The sequence below is a fragment of the Saccopteryx bilineata genome, chromosome 9 (genome assembly GCF_036850765.1).
Source record: "Saccopteryx bilineata isolate mSacBil1 chromosome 9, mSacBil1_pri_phased_curated, whole genome shotgun sequence".
Classification (NCBI taxonomy): domain Eukaryota; kingdom Metazoa; phylum Chordata; class Mammalia; order Chiroptera; family Emballonuridae; genus Saccopteryx; species Saccopteryx bilineata.
Window position 1 is genome coordinate 55,164,958 of NC_089498.1, and position 24,157 is coordinate 55,189,114.

At 35.4% G+C, this 24,157-nt stretch overlaps 1 protein-coding gene across 1 annotated transcript in view; it reads right to left on the bottom strand.

Moving 5' to 3' along the window:
• PCDH15 (protocadherin related 15) overlaps nucleotides 1–24,157 on the bottom strand; it is a 1,080,236-nt gene that overhangs the window by 922,892 nt on the left and 133,187 nt on the right. Inside the window, exon 2 of the mRNA XM_066242956.1 lies at nucleotides 664–783. Within this exon, the coding sequence (XP_066099053.1) occupies nucleotides 664–754 (91 nt within the window). The 5' untranslated portion in view covers nucleotides 755–783. The remainder of the gene's footprint in view (nucleotides 1–663; nucleotides 784–24,157) is intronic.

Genomic DNA, 24,157 nt, shown 5'->3' on the forward strand with positions numbered 1-24,157 from the left:
TATGTAGTATTCTACGACAGATTCCTTCCATATTGAATTAGCTAAGACAGACACATTTGGGCCACTGTAGACATCATATGTGAAATAGTCTCTAACAAGCTTGATGACTAATATACCTTCTAAGTGACTAAGAATTAAGAATTGACTTACAAAGTCTAATGTCAAGTCTGTATACTCTTTATTGTTTACAAGTAAAATAGTAGAGGATGAAAAAATGCAATATATAAAGTGCTAACACTAAAATCATTTATGGCATCTATTTTTGACCCTTTCTGGAAACTTTTCTAATAGAAAATTTTGGTACCTTTTATATTGCTAAGCTTTATCCTAGACCATTGTTTGTGTTTGTTCACAGTTACTTAATAGAATGTAAAGATTGTTTTTTATAATAGCCATTAAGAATTTGCTTAGTGAAAATTAGTAAGTGTTATAATGGAGGCCTGACTTTGGATTTTGTATCATACTTCAATCCTTTTTATGGAACAAAGTGCATTGGAAGCCACTTTAGTAGGGTTATTCTAATTAAGGCAAATTATTGCATGGAGCTATTAACCTTTAAAAATGAACTACAAATTAGCATTACTAATTTCTGTGGTATTTTTTATTTACCATTTAATAACAGAAATCCTAAGTAGAGGTCAGAGTCAAAGCAGTCTTACTTACCATCATCATACTGGCCAAAGGAGATTGCAAAGAAAGAACCCAGGATGATTCCTGAAGTTAACCATTTCCAGAGATAAAATTGTTGTAACATTTTTTTGTCCAGTTCCACTCAAGGCTGATCTGAAATAACAGGAGGGACAAAGAAACATTTAACAAATTTATTAATCACTCATAGGTAAACACAACTGTCACAGCATAGAAAAACCTTAATGACTTCACAGTTAATTATTTGTGCCACACTATCCATTAACAAAGTAACACACATCTGTTTAATGCACTGGAACTCTTTATCCACATGAATTTGTAGACAAATATCTCTAAGTAACATACTGATAATGTCAGAACCATACTCTCTGAGACACTGTAAGTGAATCCAATGTTAATCAGTTTGTTACTAAATTAGTCTATAGCATAATTCAATTTTAAAGTATAAATTGTTCTGTAACAAATTAAGATGATAAACCATTTGTTAGTTCTCTTACATGAAAATTTTAATGCACATTTGTTTTACACAATTAAGTAAAAAATTCATCATCAAAATGCTAATTTCTGCCTGACCAGGTGGTGGTGCAGTGGATAGAGCATCAGACTGGGATGTGGAGGACCCAGGGTTGAAATCCTGAGGTTGCCAGCTTGAGTGTGGGCTCATCTGGTTTGAGCAAGGCTCAATACTTTGAGCACAGGGTCGCTGGCTTGAGCAGGGGATCACTTGGTCTGCTTGTGGCACCCTGATCTAGGTGCACGTGGGAAGGCAACTGATTGGCAGCTAGGGTGCCACAGTGAAGAATTAATGCTTCTTACCTCCCTCCCTTCCTGTCTGTCCATCCCTCTCTGTCCTCCCCTCTCTGCCCCCCCAAATATGCTAATTCCTTCTACTACAGTGATAAGAGACTGATTTAAGTATGTTAAGTAAGACTAAATATAAAACAGCATTTCTTTTAAAAGATATGTCTTGAGTCCTTAGATAAATTTCATTTTAATTGTTTTGTTTTCCTTTGCAACCTCTTTTTAAATAAAGAAACTGCATGAGATATTAGCAGTCAGTGATCATAACAGCAAGTCTTGAGAGAATAATGTCTTTAGTTATTTTCGTAAATTGAAGAATTTATTCACATGAAATTGCTCAAAATGACCTTGATTATAGGTACATAGAAAAGCGATAGAAACTCTGTTCTTCTAATTTAGAAGTTTCAAACTCAAACACATACAGGGAACAAGAAGACAAAAATAAAAAAGAGTGGTTAGCCTAAAGGGACATAGGAAGGTCATGGCTGTGATAAATTGTGGAGTGCAGGGTTTGTGTGAAGAGAACAGCTGATCGTTAACTTCTCTCAATGGTTTTCATGTGGGAATACAAACCAGTGTTGATAGGTCTTCTGATTTTCCAGAAGATGGTATAAATCCAAATTTCCATGTGAGACTGCTCAGTGTTTAGACAATTGTTCAATTCTCTTTATAGACTGTTTCTGGCAGGGCATACAGTTCTCTAAGGGCCTTCAGTTTATGATTCCTCTAGGACATACTCTGCTAGACTAGTTGTGGATAATGTTCATTAGAATGCACAGAAGAAATATTTAAATTCTGCTTTTACATGCATCTTAATTATTTTATCTTTGGTTTGTGCTTCATAAAGTGTATTTGCACAGTAGCATATAGAAATATATAATTCATTTAAAATTACTATAGAAGTACAAGATCAAAATTGCCTTTCCTCAACAGAGGCACAGGCTTTAATTTCAAAGGTCACCACTCTGGATCACACACATTTTACAATAAAATCTATTATTCCTCTGTTTCTTAAAAAATAAATAGCCTTTTTACTTTGGCCACCTACTCTTTTTTCCTTTTTTTCTCTGCAAGTAAAATAAAAATAAAATTGACCAATCCTACCAGTTGTAAGTACCAATAAATTATATTGAGAGGGACACTTGAATTTATGTTAACACAATAAATTAAAATTAATAAAATAAAAAAAAAGAATCATACAATGAATGCATAAATAAGTGGAACAATAACAAACAACAAAAAGAAAAGAACCAGTAAATTAGAACGTGGCTTCTTTTTAAATTCAAATTCTTCAGCTTTTTTGTTATTCGACTTTGAAGAAATCAAATATCTGTTGTCTTACTTTCTTCATTAACAACATAGAGAAAACATAGTATATATTTGTTTTGAGGATTAAATAAGTAAATGGCTATCAATGCTTGTTTAGAAGTGAGACTCAGACAAAGTGAGCACTTTGTAAAAAGCTTAATATGAGTATTTTGACTCAGCATCTATTAATTCTTCAAAGGGTTTTAACCTATTTTTCCTTAATCTGTAGCATAACCTCTAAGGTCAGTATTATTACTCCATTTTGTGGAGAAAACATCACATCCCCTGACTCAAGTTTACAAATTAGTGAGTGACTAAAGAAACAGAGTAGGTTGCAAGTCTGAAACCTCTGTTCAATTCTGTCAGATAAGGATAGAAAATTTCCACCAGAACACATGTGTCAGAAGGTTTCAAGGGCCACAGAGGTCTAAAACAGCCTGCTGTTTGCTCCGATACCCTAAGAAATGGATATTGTACCCTTCTTCCCAAACCTAGAGTTTACCCAGAGATTTATGCAAATAATGGCTTCAATTCCCTCTTTAATGTGAGAACATAAGCAGAAAAGAAGCACTTAAAGAACATTTATTTGACAATAAAACTTAAAAAAAAAGCAGTATCTTACCAAATGACACAAGAACAACTTGATGTCCCTCTTACTAGGTTTTAGTATTATGCTCTCACAAAGTATGCTATTTTCTTTTCTTCTCATTCAAACCATTTGCTTTCATTTAATAGCCTTCAAGATGAAAACAACCTGATGGGTCATAACTTTCAAATCATCAAAGTCACTGCTATTATCATATATATGTTTTCAGAAATAGAACCTCTTGATCCATGATCCTATACATTTTTTTATTAGATCACATTTTTGCTTTTTAAAACATCATAATAAATACTTGCATAAAAACTCATTTAGAATAGATATAATACCACTTGGAGTAATAAGTATATCTGGGAGATGTTACACTTGTTTATTTTTATATAATGAGAAAGACAGCAACTTTCTACCTAATTTTTTACTATTTCTTTTACATATGCATTATTTCAAAGCAATTGGAATCATTTCAATGGGCTCAGTATTTTCAGCAAACTGAAAGTTATGACTCATCATGTTGACCTGATACCTCAAAGAGCATATATTGACTTAATAAGAAAATCTTTGTTCTAAATAAAGATATTAAATTATAACTCCTGGAAAGATGCTATCATTCTCTGATCAAAAGACTAAAGACCAGCATGATGAATATACTTATTGTGCTAATAGGCTGACGACGTCATTTCTGTCATCTAATAAATTGAAACAGATCAAACACTTTAGTTAGTTTATTTCCATTACAGGTTTTACAATCTCTAGAATTCTAGGAAGGGTTCTTATAGAATATAAAACCCCAAATCTTGTTAAGTGATTGTAGAGAAAAAAAAGATATTTCATATAACACCTCTATCATGGTGTTATACTTTTATTATACATGCCTACCAAATTCTGTCATAATCTCTCTTATAAGTTTTCCTCTGGATCTCAATTGTCCATAATAGTATGCTCTAGCAATCTAGACAATGACCAGTTCTAAAAAGCAATGTGGCTGACCTATAAATACTGTATTTGCCCATGTATAATATGCTCCCTTAATTTTGTATAAGACGCACCTTAATTTTGGGGACTGGAATTTGAAAAAAAAGGTGTATTATATAAAATTATTAAACTCAAGTTTTATTCATCATAAAATTCATAGAGCTCCTCTTCACTGTCATCACTCCCATACATTAGCTGGTCCACATCTGTGTCAGATGATGAATCACTGTCTTTAACAATGAGCACAAAAACAAGTGCAAAAAAGCAGGCAATACAAGTAAAAAAATCTACAACTACTGTATAAGAAACATCCAGTTTTTAGATACCAAATTTTTTGGAAAAAGTGTGTCTTACACATGGGGAAATAGTTGATTTTCAGAAAATAATGTGATGGGCATATTTAATACTCTGGTATCTAGTTTTGCAAAAGTAATTTGGAAATAGTATTTACTGTCAAAATTTTTTTATCTTTTTTTTTTTTTTTTTGTATTTTTCTGAAGTTGGAAATGGGGAGGCTGTTAGACTCCCGCATGCGCCCGACCGGGATCTACTCGGCGTGCCCACCAGGGGGTGATGCTCTGCCCATCGTGGGGCGTCTCTCTGCCTCAATCAGAGCCATTCTAGCGCCTGAGGCAGAGGCCACAGAGCCATCCTCAGCGCCTGGGCCAACTTTGCTCCAGTGGAGCCTTGGCTGCGAGAGGGGAAGAGAGAGACAGAGAGGAAGGAGAGGGGGAGGGGTGGAGAAGCAGATGGGCGCTTCTCCTGTGTGCCTTGGCCAGGAATTGAACCCAGGACTCCTGCACGCCAGGCCGACGCTCTACCACTGAGCCAACTGGCCAGGGCTACTGTCAAAATTTTTAACTAAAAACAGCTTTCTCAATTATGTTATAATCTTATATGTAAATGGTTTGAGGTTTAGGATATTTATGATATATTTTTTCATTTGGTTAGGAATATTTCACTGCAATTACTCAAAATACAATATATCACTTTGAATTGCACAATATTTGTGTTGCATTTCAGATAAAGCTGATATTCATTTCTCTGGCATTTAATGTTCTCAGAAATTTATTCAACAAACATTTATGGAGGCTCTCTGAGGTACCACACTCTCTTCTAGGCTATTGAAAAATACCAATAAAATAATACCCCTCATAGCTCTCCTCTCATGAATCTTACATACTAGCAATATGAAGAGTGACAAACAATAAACATAAACGTGTTATATAACATGTTAAAAGGTAACAAGTAGCACAAAAATAGAAGCTTGCATTTTCAAAATTTCATACTTAATTCTCATCCAGAAAATTAAGTAAAACTATATAAAGAAAACACAAATGTTTTCTGATAATACAAGTGAAGAACTTCACAAGAAAAACATAGCTATTCCAACAACCCTAGCTGAAAGCCACCTCAAAAATATCTATAGCCCAGAATACAGATTGCTGTTATTCTCTTGGAAGGAGAATAAAGGCCTTTCATTTTCAATATAAATCTAAAGACTCAAAACACATAAAGCTATGCCCTTGACATGTTTATCCCTGCTTCCTGCATCTGGATTGGTTGTAGCAACGCACGGCAAGAACTGCCAAGGCTGACATCATGACAGTTTGTTGTCTGGTACATTTTTGACAATGTTATCTTTTATTTTAAGCCACTGTTCCTGACTGCTATGTAAATAATCACTAATTTCTTTGATACATCAAAGTTTGGAGCCCATGGCCAATACTGTGATGAGAAATCCCATATAAATACTCTGTCAGGAAGCAAGCTGGAATCTCTCAGTGAAGTGAGAGTTGTACCTATGCACCTGCCCTTCCACAGCCTGTTCAGTCAAACTCTGCTACTTTCAATATTTGACAACATGTATATTGTCCTACAAAAACATAATTTGTCACTGCTCTCTATTTCTTGGTAGAAATGTATAACATCCACTAGAATAAAGCAAACGTCCTTTCAAAGAACATTCAACTATCAAATAGAAGACACAAGGCTTCCCAAAGTTACCAAATCTTGCCACACCAAATAATAATTTCCTTAACTGAATGAATGGAAACCTTTCTTCTCCCTCACCCTGGTGGAAAGCATCTAATATTTCTCTGCTACAGAGAATAGTTATCACTCATAAGCATGCCCCAATAAATCATCTTCTGGGTTTTTGTTTTGTTTTTTGCAATTATGAACTTCAAAAAAATAAAATTTCAACAAGTCTTTAAGATTTATTCTATCCTGCCCTGCGTGTGGAAATCCTGGGTTTGATTCCTGGCCAAAGCACATAAGAGAAGTGTCCATATGCTTCTCGCCCCTACCCCCTCTCTTTTCTCTCTATCTCTCTCTTCCTCTCCTGCAGCTGAGGCTTTATTAGAGCAAAAGTTGACCTGTGCACTGAAGATGGCTTCATGGCCTTTGCCTCAGGTGCTAGAATAGCTTTGGTTGCCACAGAGTAACTCCCAGATGGGCAGAGCATCGCCTTCTAGTGGGCTTGCCTGGGTGAATCCAGTTGGGCACATGCAGGAGTCTGTCTCTCTGCCTCCCTGCTTCTCACTTCAGAAAAATACAAAAAAAAAAAAAGATATATATTCTGTCCTTTAAAATAACTTTATATTTTCTCTTATAATTTTATATCAAACTATATTAAATATCGATCTACAAGAAATATATTTGTTTTAATTAATTTTATATTACATATTTATATAATATAAAACACTGTGTTTATAAAATATACTTAAATGATATAGAAAATATAATGAAATATATTTGTACATAATATGAAAATGTTATGTATAATAATGTAATGTAATATATTCATATAACTTTGTTACATTTTTACACATAAAATTTATGTAAAGATATATTGATATTTGATTTAATTTTATACTATACATAATTATTTATTTCCCATTCATATATGTATATTTTTAGGCATGAGGTAAATTCTGCTTCAAAGATAGAAATGGCCAGATTGTAGTTAATTCTAGGTAAGGGCAGAAAAATAGCATGGTTTCACTATTTACTGGGAGAATTAAGGCACCTCTACAATAAGGCCCAGACAAAGGAGGTTTACCTGGCACACCACCGTTTTGAAGTGTGCCTTGTTTGCTATCCATTTTAAAATGTATCTATGTGGTGGTATCAAATAAAGTTGATGAGCCTGACCTATGGTGGTGCAGTGGATAAAGCATTGACCTGGAACACTGAGATCTCCAGTTCAAAGCCTGGGTTTGCCTGGTCAAGACACATATGAGAGTTGATACTTCCTGCTCCTCCCTTCTTTCTTTTACTCTCTCTCTAAAATGGAATAAATAAAATCTAAAAAGTAAATAAATAAAGTTGATGAAAATAATTCCAAAAATGAGAAAGTGAAGCCATTTCTAAGAATTAATAATTTCAGTTTATATTTTTTAAATATATACTCAACAGTTGTAGACATTAAGTGAGAGTAGTTTAACTCAAAATACACTTCTGGTAGCCACATGATAAATATAAGCAGAGTTAAGGTATATAATTTCTTCTACAAACTTTGGTGGACCTTTAGAAAATTATTTTTTTCCCCAAAGTTAGAAGCAGAAGGCAGTCAGACAGGCTCCCACATGCGTATGACCAGGATCCACCTGGCATGTCCACCAGGGAGCGATGCTCTGCCCATCTGGGGCGGTTGCTTCTTTGCAGCCGGTGCCATTCTAGCACCTGAGGCGGAGACCATGGAGCAGTCCTCAGTGCCCGGGCCAACTTTGCTCCAGTGGAGTCTTGGCTGAGGGAGGGGAAGAGAGAGACAGAAAGGAAGGAGAGAGGGAAGGGTGGAGAAGCATATGGGCACTTCACCTGTATGTCCTGATTCAAATTGAACCCTGGACTTCCACATGCCGGGCCAACACTCTACCACTGAACCAAGTGGCTAGGGCCTTTAGAAAATTTATCTAGTACCTTAACACATGTGGAGGGTGTTTTTTATTATTATTATTATTATTATTATTATTATTATTATTATTATTCAGTAAGAGGAGAGGAGGCCAAGACAGACCCATGCATGCACCTGACCAGGATCCACCTTGCAAGCCCACTAGGGGGCGATGTTCTGCCCATCTGTGGTGTTGTTCTGTTCAGCCACTGAGCTCTTTCTAGTGCCTGAGGCAGAGGCCATGGAACCATCCTTAGCCCCCATGGCCAACTTGGTCAAGCCATGGTTGCAAGAGGGGAAGAGAAAGAAAGAAGTGACAGGAGGAGGGATAAAGAAGCAGTTGTGTGCTCTAACCAGAAATTGAATCTGAGAAATCTACACACCACGCTGATGCTCTACCACTGGGCCAACCAGCCAGGGCTGCTTTTTATTGTTTTTAATGACAGTTTTAATCACAAAACTCTAAATAGAGGAAAGAGTGATTTTGGTTTTCTTTCAGAGTAATACTCCTCATCAAGAAAACAAATTACTGACAAATATAATTAGCCTATTTAATTTACAATTAAAAAGTTATTCTTTATAAAATGATCAATTTAATAAATAACAGGTATAAACCACATGTTATAATAACCTAGCCATTCTAGTCCATTTAATAAATTAAAGTCAAACTTATAAAAAGAAAATGGATTTCATAACTCTGTCCACTATTGCCAACATATTGGATATTTGTTTTAGTGATTAGAGAAGCATTTACTCAATAACAATTTATTATATATTTAGTACATGTCAGACATTCTGCTTCTACTGCAGAAATAAATCAGTTTAGTTTCCACATATATTTACTATTGAGAAAATGCCATATTCCATATTTTTGCTTAATATATTGAAATAATATATTATTTCAAAGTACTTTAGTAAAACAATTCCAAATTAAGGAGTATTAAAACTTAATTTCCAATTAAAATAGATTTCTATAAAACCTATGTTTTCTGAACTATCATCTCAATACTAGTATAATATGGAAATATATTTCCCATAATATTATAGAAAATTAACAAGAAACGGTTTAGTTTGAAAGGAGAGAGCTCTCTGAAATGAGAAAAGCCCAAGTATAATTCTATCTGTGGATAACTTAAAAGTATAACCAAGTAAATTTAAAACCAAGTTTTAAAGCTCAAGCAAGTAAATAGATGCTTTTAAAAGGAAACTTGAAGGAGTTTTGTAATACCATTCTCTGGCATAGGAAACAGATTATGACTAATCCTGCTTGGTGAAGGTTTAATGTCCCAAAGAACACTAATACAGTGGTGAATAAATTATTCTTCTCTTAGAGAAAATCCATTAACAAAAGCCAAAGTATTAAGTCAGGCTAGAGAGATTAACTTTGAAAGTGTGAAAATGCCAGTGATTTTTTGGATGTAGTATAATATAAAACCCTGGCTTTCAGAGGGGAGAAACTCATGGTGTATTCCTAGTTCTGTTTCTTCTTTGCCGTATGAGTAAAAAAGTAGTAAAAATTTCTGAGAATCTGTTTATTATAACTAGGATAAAAAAATCTATTTTATTCTGCTGTACTAAATAGATGAAAATTTAAACAGTAAAAAATAATAGGAGCACAAAAGAATATTTATTTTTAATATTTACTGAATATGTGTTTACTGAGTGTTGATTCTGTGCAGGCATTTTATAAGATAGAGACTATAGTAGATTGAGGAAAAGTAGAAAAGGAGGAGGAAGCAAAGAGAAAAGGAAGGAAAGGATGGATAGAAGAAAAAAAATAAGAGAGAGGGAAGGATAAATAAAAGTTCACAAGGAATTTTCAATTAATGGGGTCTGAGACTAACACTATAAAGAGCCCATGAATGAATTAGGCATTTGTAAAATTCCTTCTTAAAGATTGAAGGTGGGCTTGACCACGCGGTGGCGCAGTGGATAGAGCGTTGAACTGAGACACAGAAGACGCAGTTTCAGAACCCCAAGGTCACGACTTAAGCACAGACTCATCCAGCTTGAGCATGAGGTTGCTGGCTTGAGCATGGGAATATAGATATGACCTCATGATTGCTGGCTTGAAGCCCAAGGTCGCTGGCTTGAGTCCGGGACCACTGGCTTGAGCAAGGGGTCACTGGCTCAGCTGAAGCACTCTCACTCCCTGTCAAAGCACTTATGAGAAAGCTATCAATGAATAACTAAGGTGCCACAACAAGGGATTAATGCTTCTCATCTCTCTCCTTTCCTGTATGTCAATCTCTCTCTCTCTCTCTCTCTCTCTCTCTCTCTCTCTCTCTCTCTTGCTTAAAAAAAAAAATATGAAGGTGAAATCTGTGAGTTTATTCCATCAAGTAAATGAATTTGACTCCCCAGAATCAACACTAAAGGCTTATTTACAAAGACTAAGATTCTTTTCTATATGATGAAACATAGTTTTTGAAAAACAAAATATAGCATTTGAAAAACTAAGCAAAATAAAACCCTTCACATAAAGATAAATAAAACAACCTGTGACTTGCTTCTAATAAAGTATGGTAAAGATAACAAGATGCCATTCCTTTAATTTAGTTAATTTGTATATAAGACTCAGTTTTAGCACATTGGAATGAGAGTTATTTTTTGTCTGAGCTTCATTACAGCCTTGTATGACACTGAGCAAAGAACCCAACTAAATTGTGTCCAGACTCAGTAAAATTATTTTTCTTGCTTTTGCCACTGCTAAGGCTTGGTAGGAAAGATATTTTGGTTAGTTTGTGTGTTTTTGTTCTTTAAAATTTATTTAGTAAATTAAATTTAATAGGGTAACATTGCTTAATAAAAGTATGTGAAAGATGGTTTTTAATAACAGTCTATTAGGAGCTACCATCCAGAGAAATTGTCTTGTACATTCATCAAAACTTGGGAATGTTTAGCCTGATCAGGTGATGGCACAGTGGATAGAGCATCACACTGGGATGCGGAGGACTCAGGTTCAAAACCCCGAGGTTGCTGGTTTGAGTGTGGGCTCATCTGATTTGAGCAAAGCTTACCAGCTTGAGCCCAGGGTTGCTGGCTTGAGCAAGGGATTACTCGGTCTGCTGTGGCCCTCTCCCCTCCCCCCGTCAAGGCACATATGAGCAAGCAATCAATGAACTGAGGTGCCGCAGTGAGTAATTGATGCTTCTCATCTCTTTCCCTTCCTGTCTGTCTGTCTCTATCTTTCTCTCTCTCTGATTCTCTGTCTCTGTAAAAAACAAACAAACAAACAAAAAACCACTTTGGAATATTTAAACTGGGTCAAAGATTTAGACTGGGTCAAAGCTACACTATATTCCAAACAACTCTTTGCAAAGTCAACAAGAAAGCAGACATTCTAACTACCAGCCTAAAAATTAAAGATATTCATTAAAATAGCACCACTATATATAGATAAAAAATAACTTAGCTTATTTACAATAGAAAATCCTTTTTCTCATCATTCAATTATTGCCCCTTTTTTTTTTTTCATAAAAACCCTGTTTTCACTCCTTAATGGGAACGGTATTTGGGTTTCTGCCTAAATCAATGCACCCAGCCAGGATCCACATGGCATGCCCACGAGGGAGTGATGCTTTGCCCATCTGGGGCATTTCTCCATTGCAACCATAGCCATTCTAGCACCTGAGGCAGAGTCCATGAAGCCATCTTCAGTGTCCCCGCCAACTTTGCTCCAATAGAGCCTTGGCTGCAGGAGGGGAAGGAAAAGATAGAGAAAAAGGAGATGGGGAAGGATGGAGAGCAGATGGGCGCTTCTCCTGTGTACCTTGAACAGGAATCGAACCTGAGACTTCCACACACCAGGCCGACACTCTACCACTGACCCAACTGGCCAAGGCTGGCCATTTAACAAAATACATTTAGCAGAGATGGTTAATATTTGCAGGACAGATAAAGAAAACAAACAATCCTTATAAAATAAAGTCAGTGTTGTGATTTTAAAATTCTGTCCTAACTATGAAGACTAACTCAACACAATTATTGGGTTCTTTATGTTTGGGGGAGAAATAAAATTAGACTATTTTTTTACTCATATAGGTTATCCTTTATGATTTTCCCCCTGTGTCTAAAGTACACTGATATTAGCAGAGTCCTTTCTAACCTATAATGCCTATTTTTAACAAGGGTCTTTAGAGGAAAATCACTAAAAAGAAATAAACTTAAGTTACATAATAATATTTTAATACTTCTGTTGAAATGGAAAGAAAACGGAAAGTGCTAAGTACTCTCTTTAAGAATTTTCCAAAATTAAAAAGAAAGCCTTGAACAAATCATGCATAGAAATATAAATTATACCTTTTTTCTACTTAATCAGCATTCTTGTTTAATTAAGCAATAGTCATAATAAAGTAACATTTTTCCCTTAAGAATTATTGCTAAAGTTCAAAGGTTCAAGTTTTTAATTATTATTCATAAAGCATGCAATGTAATTTTTAAAACTATAAAAAAGCTCTAATTTTAAATGATTCAGCAGAACATTTCTCTTAGAAAAAAATAACATTAAAGAGTATTAACTTTCATGCAAAATAATGGCTAGAAATGTTTTCCTCTCACTTCCCAGTTTCAGACAGGAATGAATAAATCAGAACCAGGAATGTTTTGTGGATGAAAGGAAGTATAAGTCTTAAGATGAAAATCTTATTAATGTGATGCCCAAGGGCAAAGATAAAATCAGATCTTATGAATGATTTTTAAGTTGCTATTTTAATAATGATTAAAGTATAGTGAAAAGAAAAATTGAAAAAAAATAAATTCCATTTTTTTGCCTATACCCACCAATCTGTCATACTTTTCAAATATATATTTTGCTAAAAGCTGATATATAAAGTGTATATAAAAACTAATCAGCACAACTTAGGCTGGGTACTCGGTTGGTTAGAGCATCATCCTGGCATATCAAGGTTGTAGGTTCATCCCTGGTCAGGGTACAGGCAAGAATCAACCAATTACACACAAATAAGTAGAAGACAAATAGATGTCTCTCTCTCTCTCCTTCTCTAAAAATTAATAAAAATAATTAAATACAATTCTGGTGGGGAGGGTGGATAAAAATGAGTGTTATATTACAGATAAGAGAATGAGGAAAGAAGATATGTGTGTGTGTTAAGTTGCATGTATTATGATTAAGTAGCCACAGTTGTTTAAAGAAGGAATAACAAGTCAATAAGACAATAAGATTCAAGAAAATACTGTAAATAAGTTAAGATGGTAGAGAAAAGATGAGGAGCTGAAGACTTCGCTGAATTTAAAAAGGTATTAGCTTCTTTCTGCTAATATTATCCCTTATTTTGGTCTTTTCCAATACTTTCAATAAAACAGAGTATCTAGATTTGAATGAGAATTATGAGCTATTAAATTGCTTTAGTTAAACCACTTTTAACATATGGTCTTGGTCAAAAAGACATAATTGCTTCTGCTCTGTATCAACCTGGTACAACAATTTGAAACCTGTAGAATGATTTATCTGTTATGTAACTATAGCTCAGTCTATGTATTTAGGACCACAATACTATACCACAGTAAACAAAACCTCCTTTTATAGTCACATTCTTTGACAATTATAACAGTTCAGAATCTCTTTCTTTTGGGAAAATTTATCTCAGTAACATATGCATTATCTATAAAGATAATATACTGAGATGCCCATCAAGAAAATTTTAGTACTTTTCTATTGTCAGAATTTCTGAAAGAGAATTTTCAGAAATGCCATGTAGTTACTTTATAAAATAATAAAAAAATGCGTGAATATATATTCAAAAATGTTTCATCTACCTTACAAGAGTAAGTATGCATTTAAGACACAATCATCATTATTGAAAATTTTATTCTTATATCAAGTATTGACTTATGTTCTAAATACCATAGTCATGTGAACAATTTTAAAGATCACATAGATTACAGGTTTAAATCAGCTTTTGATATTTCCTAGTTATCTTTTAGCAAGTATCAATAGACTTGGCATTTAAACTTCCAATGAAAGCTTGTATTTGAGTCAGAGTAATGGCAGCATAAGAGATACTTCTGATTTCTCCCCTTGAAATTTCACCAAGTTAAACAACTGTTAACACAGCAAAAGAACCCCAGCTGGACTACTAGGTATGCCTAAAGATCCCCACACTGAATGGACTCAAGGCAGGACAGGCTGAAAAAGGGGCAGATTATAATATGCATTCATGGTGGGCTTTGTAGAGGAGACAAACACAGAGTGACTGGGTTTTTTTTGTTTGTTTGTTTTTTTCTCTCTACTGAACTATGGGAAGGAGATAAGCTCAGGCTCTTTGGATTTTGTCTCAGGGGTACAAAAAGAGAAATTGGAGTGACTGAGTCTCCTTCTGCCAAGAGAAATGGTGAGATGGAGGGACAGAGAAGGAGATAAACCAAAACAGCCAGAGCACAGAGTCACAGCAACTGTTCCCATGGTTGGCCTGCAGCCCACACTTGACAGAGACAGAGCAAACTAAAGTGCGACCCCCAAACTCCCGGATCCCACATCTCTCGCCTCGCAGTATGAAGAGTAGGAGAGACAAACCCCAGAGCTAGCTCTCCAGAGAGATGCTTTCTCCTGAATAACAGAGGTGCTCTCCGTCTGGCCCCAGGTCTGTTGATGTGGGGAAGAGTGCGCAGAAGCCTGATATCGCCACTGCTAGAGCCATAAAGCTGCAAAATCCTCACGACATGCCCCAGCTACATCACTGAAACAGCAACTTCTTATTGGAGACTTTACAGACATAGTGGAACTTTACAGACATAAAACATAATAAAGTGACACCTACTGAAAGAATCCTCTCAAAACTAAAATTTATGTTTTTTTTTTCCATTTTTTGTTTTTTCCTTGTATTTTTTCCTCTGTTGAATTTTATTTTCTTTAATTTATATATTTTTATTATTATATAGCTGTTTTGTTCTGTTTTCTGTTTGTTTCTTTGTTATCAATCATTTTTGTGGTTTTCCTTCTGAACTTGTCATAATTTTTAATCCTTTATATTTTTATTGTACTTTAAATTTATTTATTTATTTATCTATTTATTTATTTATTGGTTAGGGTTCTAAACAATACCACTCTTGAATGTCATCAAGGAAGAATAAATTGAATACTATGGCTACATAAAACAGAGACATAATTCAGAAAAAATAATGGAAAATCTCCAGAAAAACATCTCAATCAAATGAAAACTTTGGAGTTAAATGATAGAGAATTCCAAGTTGAAGTTCTGAAAATACTCATTGATATGTGAGAAAATACCTGTAAGAAACTTAATAAGAAAAGAAAAAAAATAATGAACAAAACAAATACCTCACCAAGGAGATTGAAACTTTAAAAACAGAGATGACAAACTCAATACATGAATTGAAGACTGAGAGTAAGTTTAGCTAATTGAACAGGCCAAATAAAGGAAATAATCAGAGACATCAAAGACAGGCAAATAGAGATGTACAGAGAAAAGAGAGAGACTCACAAATTTAAAAAACTGAAAGAGCTCTACAAGAATTGTCTGACTCCACAAGACAAAGCAATATAAGAATAAAAGGTATATAAGAAGACAAAAAGAGGGAGAAGGGAATGGAGAGTCTATTCAAACACATAATTGATGATAATTTCCCAAATCTATGGAAAGAGAGACTCAAAAACAAGAAGCAAACAGAAGACTGAGTTATTGCAATCCAATCAGACCTACTCCAAGGTACATTGTAATAAAATTTTCAAAAGTCAAGATAAAAAAGAATCCTCAAAGCAGCTAGGGAAAAGAGAAATATACCATATAAAGGAAAGCCTTTTAGGTTATCATTGGACTTCTCAGCATAAACTCTACAAGTCAGAAGAGAGTGAACCCAAACATTCAAAGTACTGAAATAAAAGATTACCAGCCAAGAATACTATATGCATCAAAGTTAACCTTCAAATACAAAGGAGATATAAAAACTTTCACAGACATATAGAAGCTAAAGGAATTAATCACCAGAAAACACTCAAGGAGGGTATTTGACCAGACCAAAATATGAAACAAATCAAAATTACAAGTAAAAGCTCCAACAAGGTCACAATAAAAACAAGGTTAATCTGTCACAATAACATCAAAGAAGAGAGGATAAAGATCTGCAATAGCAAAAAAGGATGGAGTGCAGAATCACTCATAAGGCAAAGAACTGTAGTACATATGAACATTTTTCTCTTAATAACCTAATGGTAACCACCCAAGAAAAAGTCACTACTGAAATCCCAGCTTAAGAAAAGAAGAAATAGGGGGAAAAATGCAATATCATCAAACAAAACAACTGACAGAAACACAAAAGAGAATCAAACAAGAATGAAAGCTACCAGAAAACAAAACATAAAGTGACTATAGGAAATTCTCAAGTGTCAATAATTACCCTGAATGGAAATGAACTTACCAATAAAGAGGCACATGGTAGCAGATTGGATCAAAAAGCAAAACCCAATCATATATTGCCTTCCAAGGACATATCTAAGCTGAAAGCAAAAAAGTAGACTCAAAGTGAATGATTAGAAAACATTCTCCAAGCAAATAATATCCAAAAAAGCAAGTGTAGCCATACTGATCTTACAACAGTCACTTCAAGACAACAAAGGTAATCAGAGACAAAGATGGACATTTCATAATAATAAAAGGGACATTATATAAGAAGACATAACACTTCTTAAAATATATGCACTGTAAAAGGGAGTACCAAAATATATGACATTTACTAACTTAGCTAAAAGTAGAAGCATACAAAACACCATCATAGTTATAGATTCCCACCACTGAAGGCTTTAGATAAATCATCCAAACACAAAATCAATAAAGAAATGTTGGCCTTAACAACATACTGAGCCTGACCAGGCAGTGGTGCAGTGGATAGAGCATCAGATTGGGATGCAGAGGACCCAAGTTCGAGACCCTGACGTCGCCAGTTTAAGCGTGGGCTCGTCTGGTTTAAGCAAAGTTCACCAGCTTGGGCCCAAGGTCACTGGCTTGAGCAAGGGGTTACTCAGTCTGCTAAAGGCCCACGGTCAAGGCACATATGAGAAAGCAATCAATGAACAACTAAGGTGTCACAACAAAAAACTGATGATTGATGCTTCTCATCTCTCTCTGTTCCTTTCTAACTGCAATTATCTCTCTCTCTCTCTCTGATTCTCTCTGTCTCTAAAAAACAAACAAAAACAAAAACCATACTGAACCAAATGGACATAATAGACATTTACAGGACATTTTATCCCAAATCATAAGATTATACATTGTACTTCAGTTTGCATGGAATATTCTCAAAAATAGACCATATGCTGGGCCACAAAATAACATCAACAAATTCAAAAAGACTGAAATTATGCCAAGAATATATTCTGATCATAAGAATTTTAAATTAGAATATAAGTGAAATAAGGAAGTAAAGAAACCCACAAAAATGTGGAAATTAAACAACATCCTTCTAAAAAATAACTGGGTCAAAGAAGAAATAAAAGCAGAGATAGAAAGATATACACAGACAAATGAAAATCACATCATGACATATCAAAATTTCTGAGGCTCAGCAAAAACAGCAATAAAAAGGAAGTTTGTATCACTGTAGGCTTATATAAGAAACAAGAGAGATTCCAAGTAAACAACCTAACGTTACAACGCAAAGAACAAGACAAAAAAGAACTAAGGTAATCCAAAGTAGAAAAGAAAGGAAATAGTAAAATTAGAGCAGAACTAAATAGAGAACAGAAAGAAATATAGAATAAATTAATAGGACAAAGAGCTGGTTGTTTGAAAAGATCAATAAAATCGACAAACTACCAGCTAGACTCACTAAGAAAAAAAGAGGAAGAAATCATATAAACAAGATCCGAAATGAAAAAGAAATTACCATAGTCATCATAGATATACAAAAAATCATAGCAGAATATTGTGAAAGTTTTTATGCCAACATACCAACAACCTAGAGAAAAAAGGATAAATTTATAAAACTGTACCATCTTCCTATACAGAGTCATAAAGAAGTGGAAAACTTAAATAAACTTATAACCAAGGAGGATATAGAAACAACTATCTAAAACCTCTCAAAAAAAACAAAAGTCTAGGACCAGATGGCTAAATTAGTGAATTCTACCAAACATTCAAAGAAGATTTGGTATATACTATATTTCTCAGTCTTCCAAAAAATAGAAGAAGAAACAATATCCCCTAACACTTTTATGAGGCATAATTACCTTTATACAAAAACCTAGCAAGGAAAACACACACAAAAAATAAAACTACAAACCCATATGTCTAATAAATACAAATATAAAAATCCTAAACAAAATACTAGCATATTAAATACAGCAACACATTAAAATAGAATACATCACAACCTAGTGAAATTAATTTTAGGAGCAAAAGAATGGTTAAATATACAGAAATCAAGCAATACTGATACACCACATCAACAAAACAAAGAACAAAACTCATATAATTCTATCAATAGATGCAAAAAAAGCATTCGGTAAAATACAACGTCCCTTTCTGTTTAAAATACTCAATAAAATTAATATTAAAAGAATGTTAATTACCTGAACATAATAAAGGCTATATATGACAAACCATCAGCTAATATCATAGTAAATGCTAAAAATACAAAAGCTTTTTCTCTAATATCAGAAATAAAACAAAACTGCTCACTCTCTCCATTCTCATTCAACATAGATCTGAATGTTTTAGCCAGAGCAATCAGGCAAGAGAAAATAAATAAAATGCATCCATATTGGGAAACAAAAAGTAAAGGTACCACTTTTTGCAGATGACATAATCCTGTATGTAGAAAACCCCAAAGACTTCCCCCCAAAAATATTAGAAACGGGCCCTGGCCGGTTGGCACAGCAGTAGAGCATAGGCCTGGCGTGCGGGGGACCCGGGTTCGATTCCTGGCCAGGGCACATAGGAGAAGCGCCCATTTGCTTCTCCACCCCCCCCTCCTTCCTCTCTGTCTTCTTCTTCCCCTCCTGCAGCCAAGGCTCCATTGGAGCAAAGATGGCCCGGGCGCTGGGGATGGCTCCTTGGCCTCTGCCCCAGGCGCTGGAGTGGCTCTGGTCGTGGCAGAGCAACACCCCGGAGGGGCAGAGCATCGCCCCCTGGTGGGCAGAGCGTTGCCCCTGGTGGGCGTGCCGGGTAGATCCTGGTCAGGTGCATGCGGGAGTCTGTCTGCCTGTCTCTCCCCGTTTCCAGCTTCAGAAAAATACAATATATATATATATTAGAAACAATAAGCCAATTCAGTAAAGTTGCAGGATATAAAATCAATATACAAAAGTCTACTGCTTTTTTATACACCAATGATAAAACGTTGAAAAATGAACTCACAAATATTTCTTTTACCTTGCAACAAAAAACAGATAAAATACCTAGGAATAAACTTAACAAATGATGTGAAGGACCTATATACTAAAAACAACAAAACATTATTGAAAGAAATTGAAAAAAACACAATGAGATGAAAAAATATTCCATGTTCATGGTTTTGAAAAATCAGTATAGTTAAAATGGCCTTATTACCCAAAGCAATGTACGAATTTAATGCAATTCCCATCCAAATCCCAATGTCATTTTTCAAAGAGGTAGAGCAAAAAATTACCAGGTTTGTATGGAACCATAAAAAACCCTGAATAGCCAAAGCAATCCTGAGGAAAAGAATAAAGCCAGAGGTATCACACTACATGACTTCATATTATACTATACAACCATGATAATCAATAAAATGTATTGGCAGAAAAACAGACATAGAAATCAATGGAACAGAATTGAGAGCCCAGAAATAAAACCACATATATAGGGACAAATAATCTTTGACAAGAGAGCCAAAACCCCATAATGAAAAAAAGAATACCTCTTCAATAAATGGTGCTGGAAAAACTGGAAACCCAAATGCAAATGAATGGAACTTACTATTGTTTGACCTCCTGCACAAAAATTAATTCAAAATGGATCAAATCTAAATATAAGATCTAAAACAATAAATTACATTGAAGAAAACATAGATACTAAACTCATGGACCTTGGCCGTAAAGAAAAATTTATGAATTTGATCCCAAAGGCAAGGAAAGTAAAATCAAAAGTAAGTTAATGGGACTATATCAATCTGAAAAGCTTCTGACAACAAAACAAATGAGCAGTCAACTAAATGGAAGATGACATTTGCAAACAACAGCTTTGATAAGGAGTTAATATACAAAATATGTAAAGAACTCACAAAGCTAAGCAACAAATAAACAATCCAATTAAAATATGGGGAGAGGACCCTAAACAGACACTTATCCCAAGTGGACATACAAATGGCCAACAGATATATGAAAAGATGCTCATCTTTATTAGCTATTTGAGAATTTCCAATCAAAACTACAATGAGATACCACCTCACACCTGTTAGATTGGCTGTTATAAACAAGACAGGTAATAAGAAGTGTTGGAGAGGCTGTGGAGAAAAAGGAACCCTCATTCACTGCTAGTAGGAATGCAAATTAGTACAGCCAGTATGGAAGAAATTATGGTAGTTCTTCAAAAATTTAAGAAAAAAATTACCATATGACTCAGCAATCCCTCCAGTAGGTATCTAACCCTAAAGCTTGAAAACATTGGTACGTAAAGACACATTACTCCCATGTTCATCACAACATTATTTACAGTAGTCAAGATGTATAAGTAAACACAGTGTCCCTTGATTGAGGATTGGATAAGTAAGATGTTGTACATATATACAATGAAATACTACTCAGCCATAAGAAATGATGACATAGTGCTATTTATGAACAACAACATGGATGGACTTAGAGAATATTATTCTGAGTGAAATACATAAATAAAAATGCTAAGAACTGTATGATTTCACACATAAGTGGGATTTAAAATTGAGACTCATGGACATAGATAAAAGTTGTTACCAGGGGAATGGGATAAGGGAGAGAGGAGTGAAGAGGGGGTAGGGGTTAAAATGTAAAGAGGAACAAATATAAAGTAAGAAAAATTGATTTCACTTTGGGTGATATATATTCAACACGAACAATTCAAATGCTGTAGAAATATTTACTTAAAACCTATGTACTCTTATTGATCAATGTCACCCTGTTAAAGTTAATTTTCTAAGTAAAATAATAATACTTTAAGCAAAAAAAGCTTGTATTTGAATTTAAGGTAATGCAATTTTCTTTTCTTCTCAAAAGTATATATATATATGAAAGAGGGAAAGAAAGGTATGTAATAGTTACAATCATAAACTTGTCTATAAGTTTCAATGAATTGGATTACAAGTAAGCCTTTCTAAATGAGTTCCAGACTGTAATCAAAATTATCTTGCATGTGACCATAAAATTGTACAAAAAGGCATATATTGCATTGTATTTAGAGAAAATATAACTTTTTCAATTAAAATAATATCCAATAACAGGAAAAATGTTGATATAAAATTGAATAGGACAATAAAGCCATTATGATATAGATGGAATCATTAAATCATCTGTATGCCACTTTTGTAATCAATGTAAATATATTTCAAAACATATAATGCAAAATAAATATATGCTAAGTGGAATTTGTTAGTGTAATCTAAAATGTTTTCTTGGAGATTACTGTATTAAAGAGAAAAACAGACTATTATATGCCATGGTGCTTACCAAAAGAGGCTTTATGCAAACAAAAGCACTAGCAAAATGTACTCTGTTTTATAAGGCATTGTTAATTAAAGTGGGCAGTACTGTGTTCAGAGATTAGCCTTTAAAATCACTTCTCTTAAAAGCATGTGAGAATTAAAAATTGTATCATGCACTATCTTCCACCAGCCAGGTAATACATTCAGAGTGAAAGTTACTTTAACTGTCATATTAAAAACTTTAAGTGTGGATGATGTTTATAATTTTCTTGTAATCTCATTTTGTATGGAACTTTCTTAAGCAACAGTTAACACAGAAGAGGTAGGAGGAGTCTGGCAATAGTGACTTGTTTATAGAACGAACAAAAAAACTAGTAAGAGACAGAATATAACTTAATGTGATAAAGAAAGGTTTGTTTAAACTTCTGTGTAGAAATAAAACATTTCAGGCAAATTGAAATTTAACTTTATTGGTTATATTAAAAACATTATTGTACTTAGTTCCTTAAAACCAAGTGAAACAGAGAATCATTTTCCAGTAACTTGTAAGCTTCTAAATTTAGGTATACTTTTTTTTTTTTAAATAATTTATTTATTTTATTTTTTATTTATTCATTTTTAGAGAGGAGAGAGAAAGGGAGAGAGATAGAGAGAGGGGGGGGAAGAACTGGAAGCATCAACTCCCATATGTGCCTTGACCAGGCAAGCCCAGGGTTTCGAACCGGCGACCTCAGCATTTCCAGGTCGACGCTTTATCTACTGCGCCACCACAGGTCAGGGGATATCACATATATGATTGATTAAGAACATTTGTCGAGAGGAGAAAAGATGGCGATGGAGTAGGCAGACATTCCAACAGCCACATTCCAGGACCAAGATTACAACTTAATTTAAAAACAGTCATCTTGAAAAAACAACTTTGGACTAAACTAAGAGGAATCTATAACCAAGGATCACCAAAGAAGCCACAATGAGACAGGTAGGAAAGGCAGAGACGCGGAAGGGCTGCTCCACTCCAAGGAGCAAGTGGCAGCCCAGAGGGATTCTCACAGCAGGGTTGGTTGCCCTGATGTGGGGGTTCTCAGGCCGGAACTCCAGCCTAGAGCCCCAGCCTAGAAGAGGTGCCCAGGCAGCATTTAGCTGTGAAAAGAGCCAGGTTTCTGTCTGCGAGAAAGAAACACATCTCTTGGAAGCAGACTCTGTTTTAAAGGGCCCACACAGGGGTCGTCAAACTTTTTATAAAAACCGCCCACTTTTGCAGTGCTGGTCAACCTGGTCCCTACCAGGCAACCAAACAGCGCTGTGATTGGACCACCATAAAAGCTGGACTGCCCACTAGTGGGTGGTAGGGACCAGGTTGACCAGTACTGCAAAAGTGGGCAGTTTTTATAAAAAGTTTGACGACCATTGCCAGGTGTGCTGAATCGTTCTTCAATACATCAGTCGCTATCTTTCTTGGGGGGAGCATCACCTTTGTGTGGCAACAGTCTGGGGAAAAGCAGTTGCTCCACCCTCGGGAGTCTCTCCTACCCCAGGGATGGCAACAAGTCATTCTGAAAGGCCAAGAAGCAGGGGGCGTGTCAGTGACTCAGTTTTCTGGTGTTGATCCAGGAGCTCCCACCCAACTCTCTCGACTCTATAGCTAGTGCTTCCACCTCATAAGAGACTCAGCAGAAACTGTCCAGAAAGGGGTAGACCACACCTCTGAGTCTCAGAGGCCACACCCACCAGATTCCTGGGGTCAAACCCTACCAAGGTCTTTGAAAAAAGTCTAGGGACAGACACCTGCGGCCATGGAGAGGAGCCACACCCACCACCCTTTCAAATTGCTGAATTGCTTCAGTCTTTAGATTCTAGCAGAGGTTTATTCAGCAGCTGAGCCCAACAAGCAGCCAGCAGTCAGGCTGTAGGAAACAATTTTTGGGGAAACTTGGCTGTTTGAGCAGACTTTCCCCCAGGAACAGAGTGAATAAAAGCCAGCCTAGGAGTGTAGCTTGGTATTTCCATGTACACCTGGGCCTAGCAGAGGTAGCCACAAACACTCAATTGTTTGTAGCTCCAAGAAGGTTGCTGAAGGCCAGTCATGGGCAGTGTCTCCCAATGGTCTGTGCTGGGTTCCTGCTTGGGAGCCCTAGGGCTGGAACATTCAGGGGACAGCTGCAGATAACATTGGTTCAGGACCTAACAACCCTTGCTAGGGTGGTATCCTAAGGAAAACCTTCTCACACTGGGCCCAACTGAGGTGAGTTCCACTCTCTCTAATCAGCGATAGCGTGGCAGCTCATGCACATTGGATAGGGTGGTGCTTCACAGTCAGC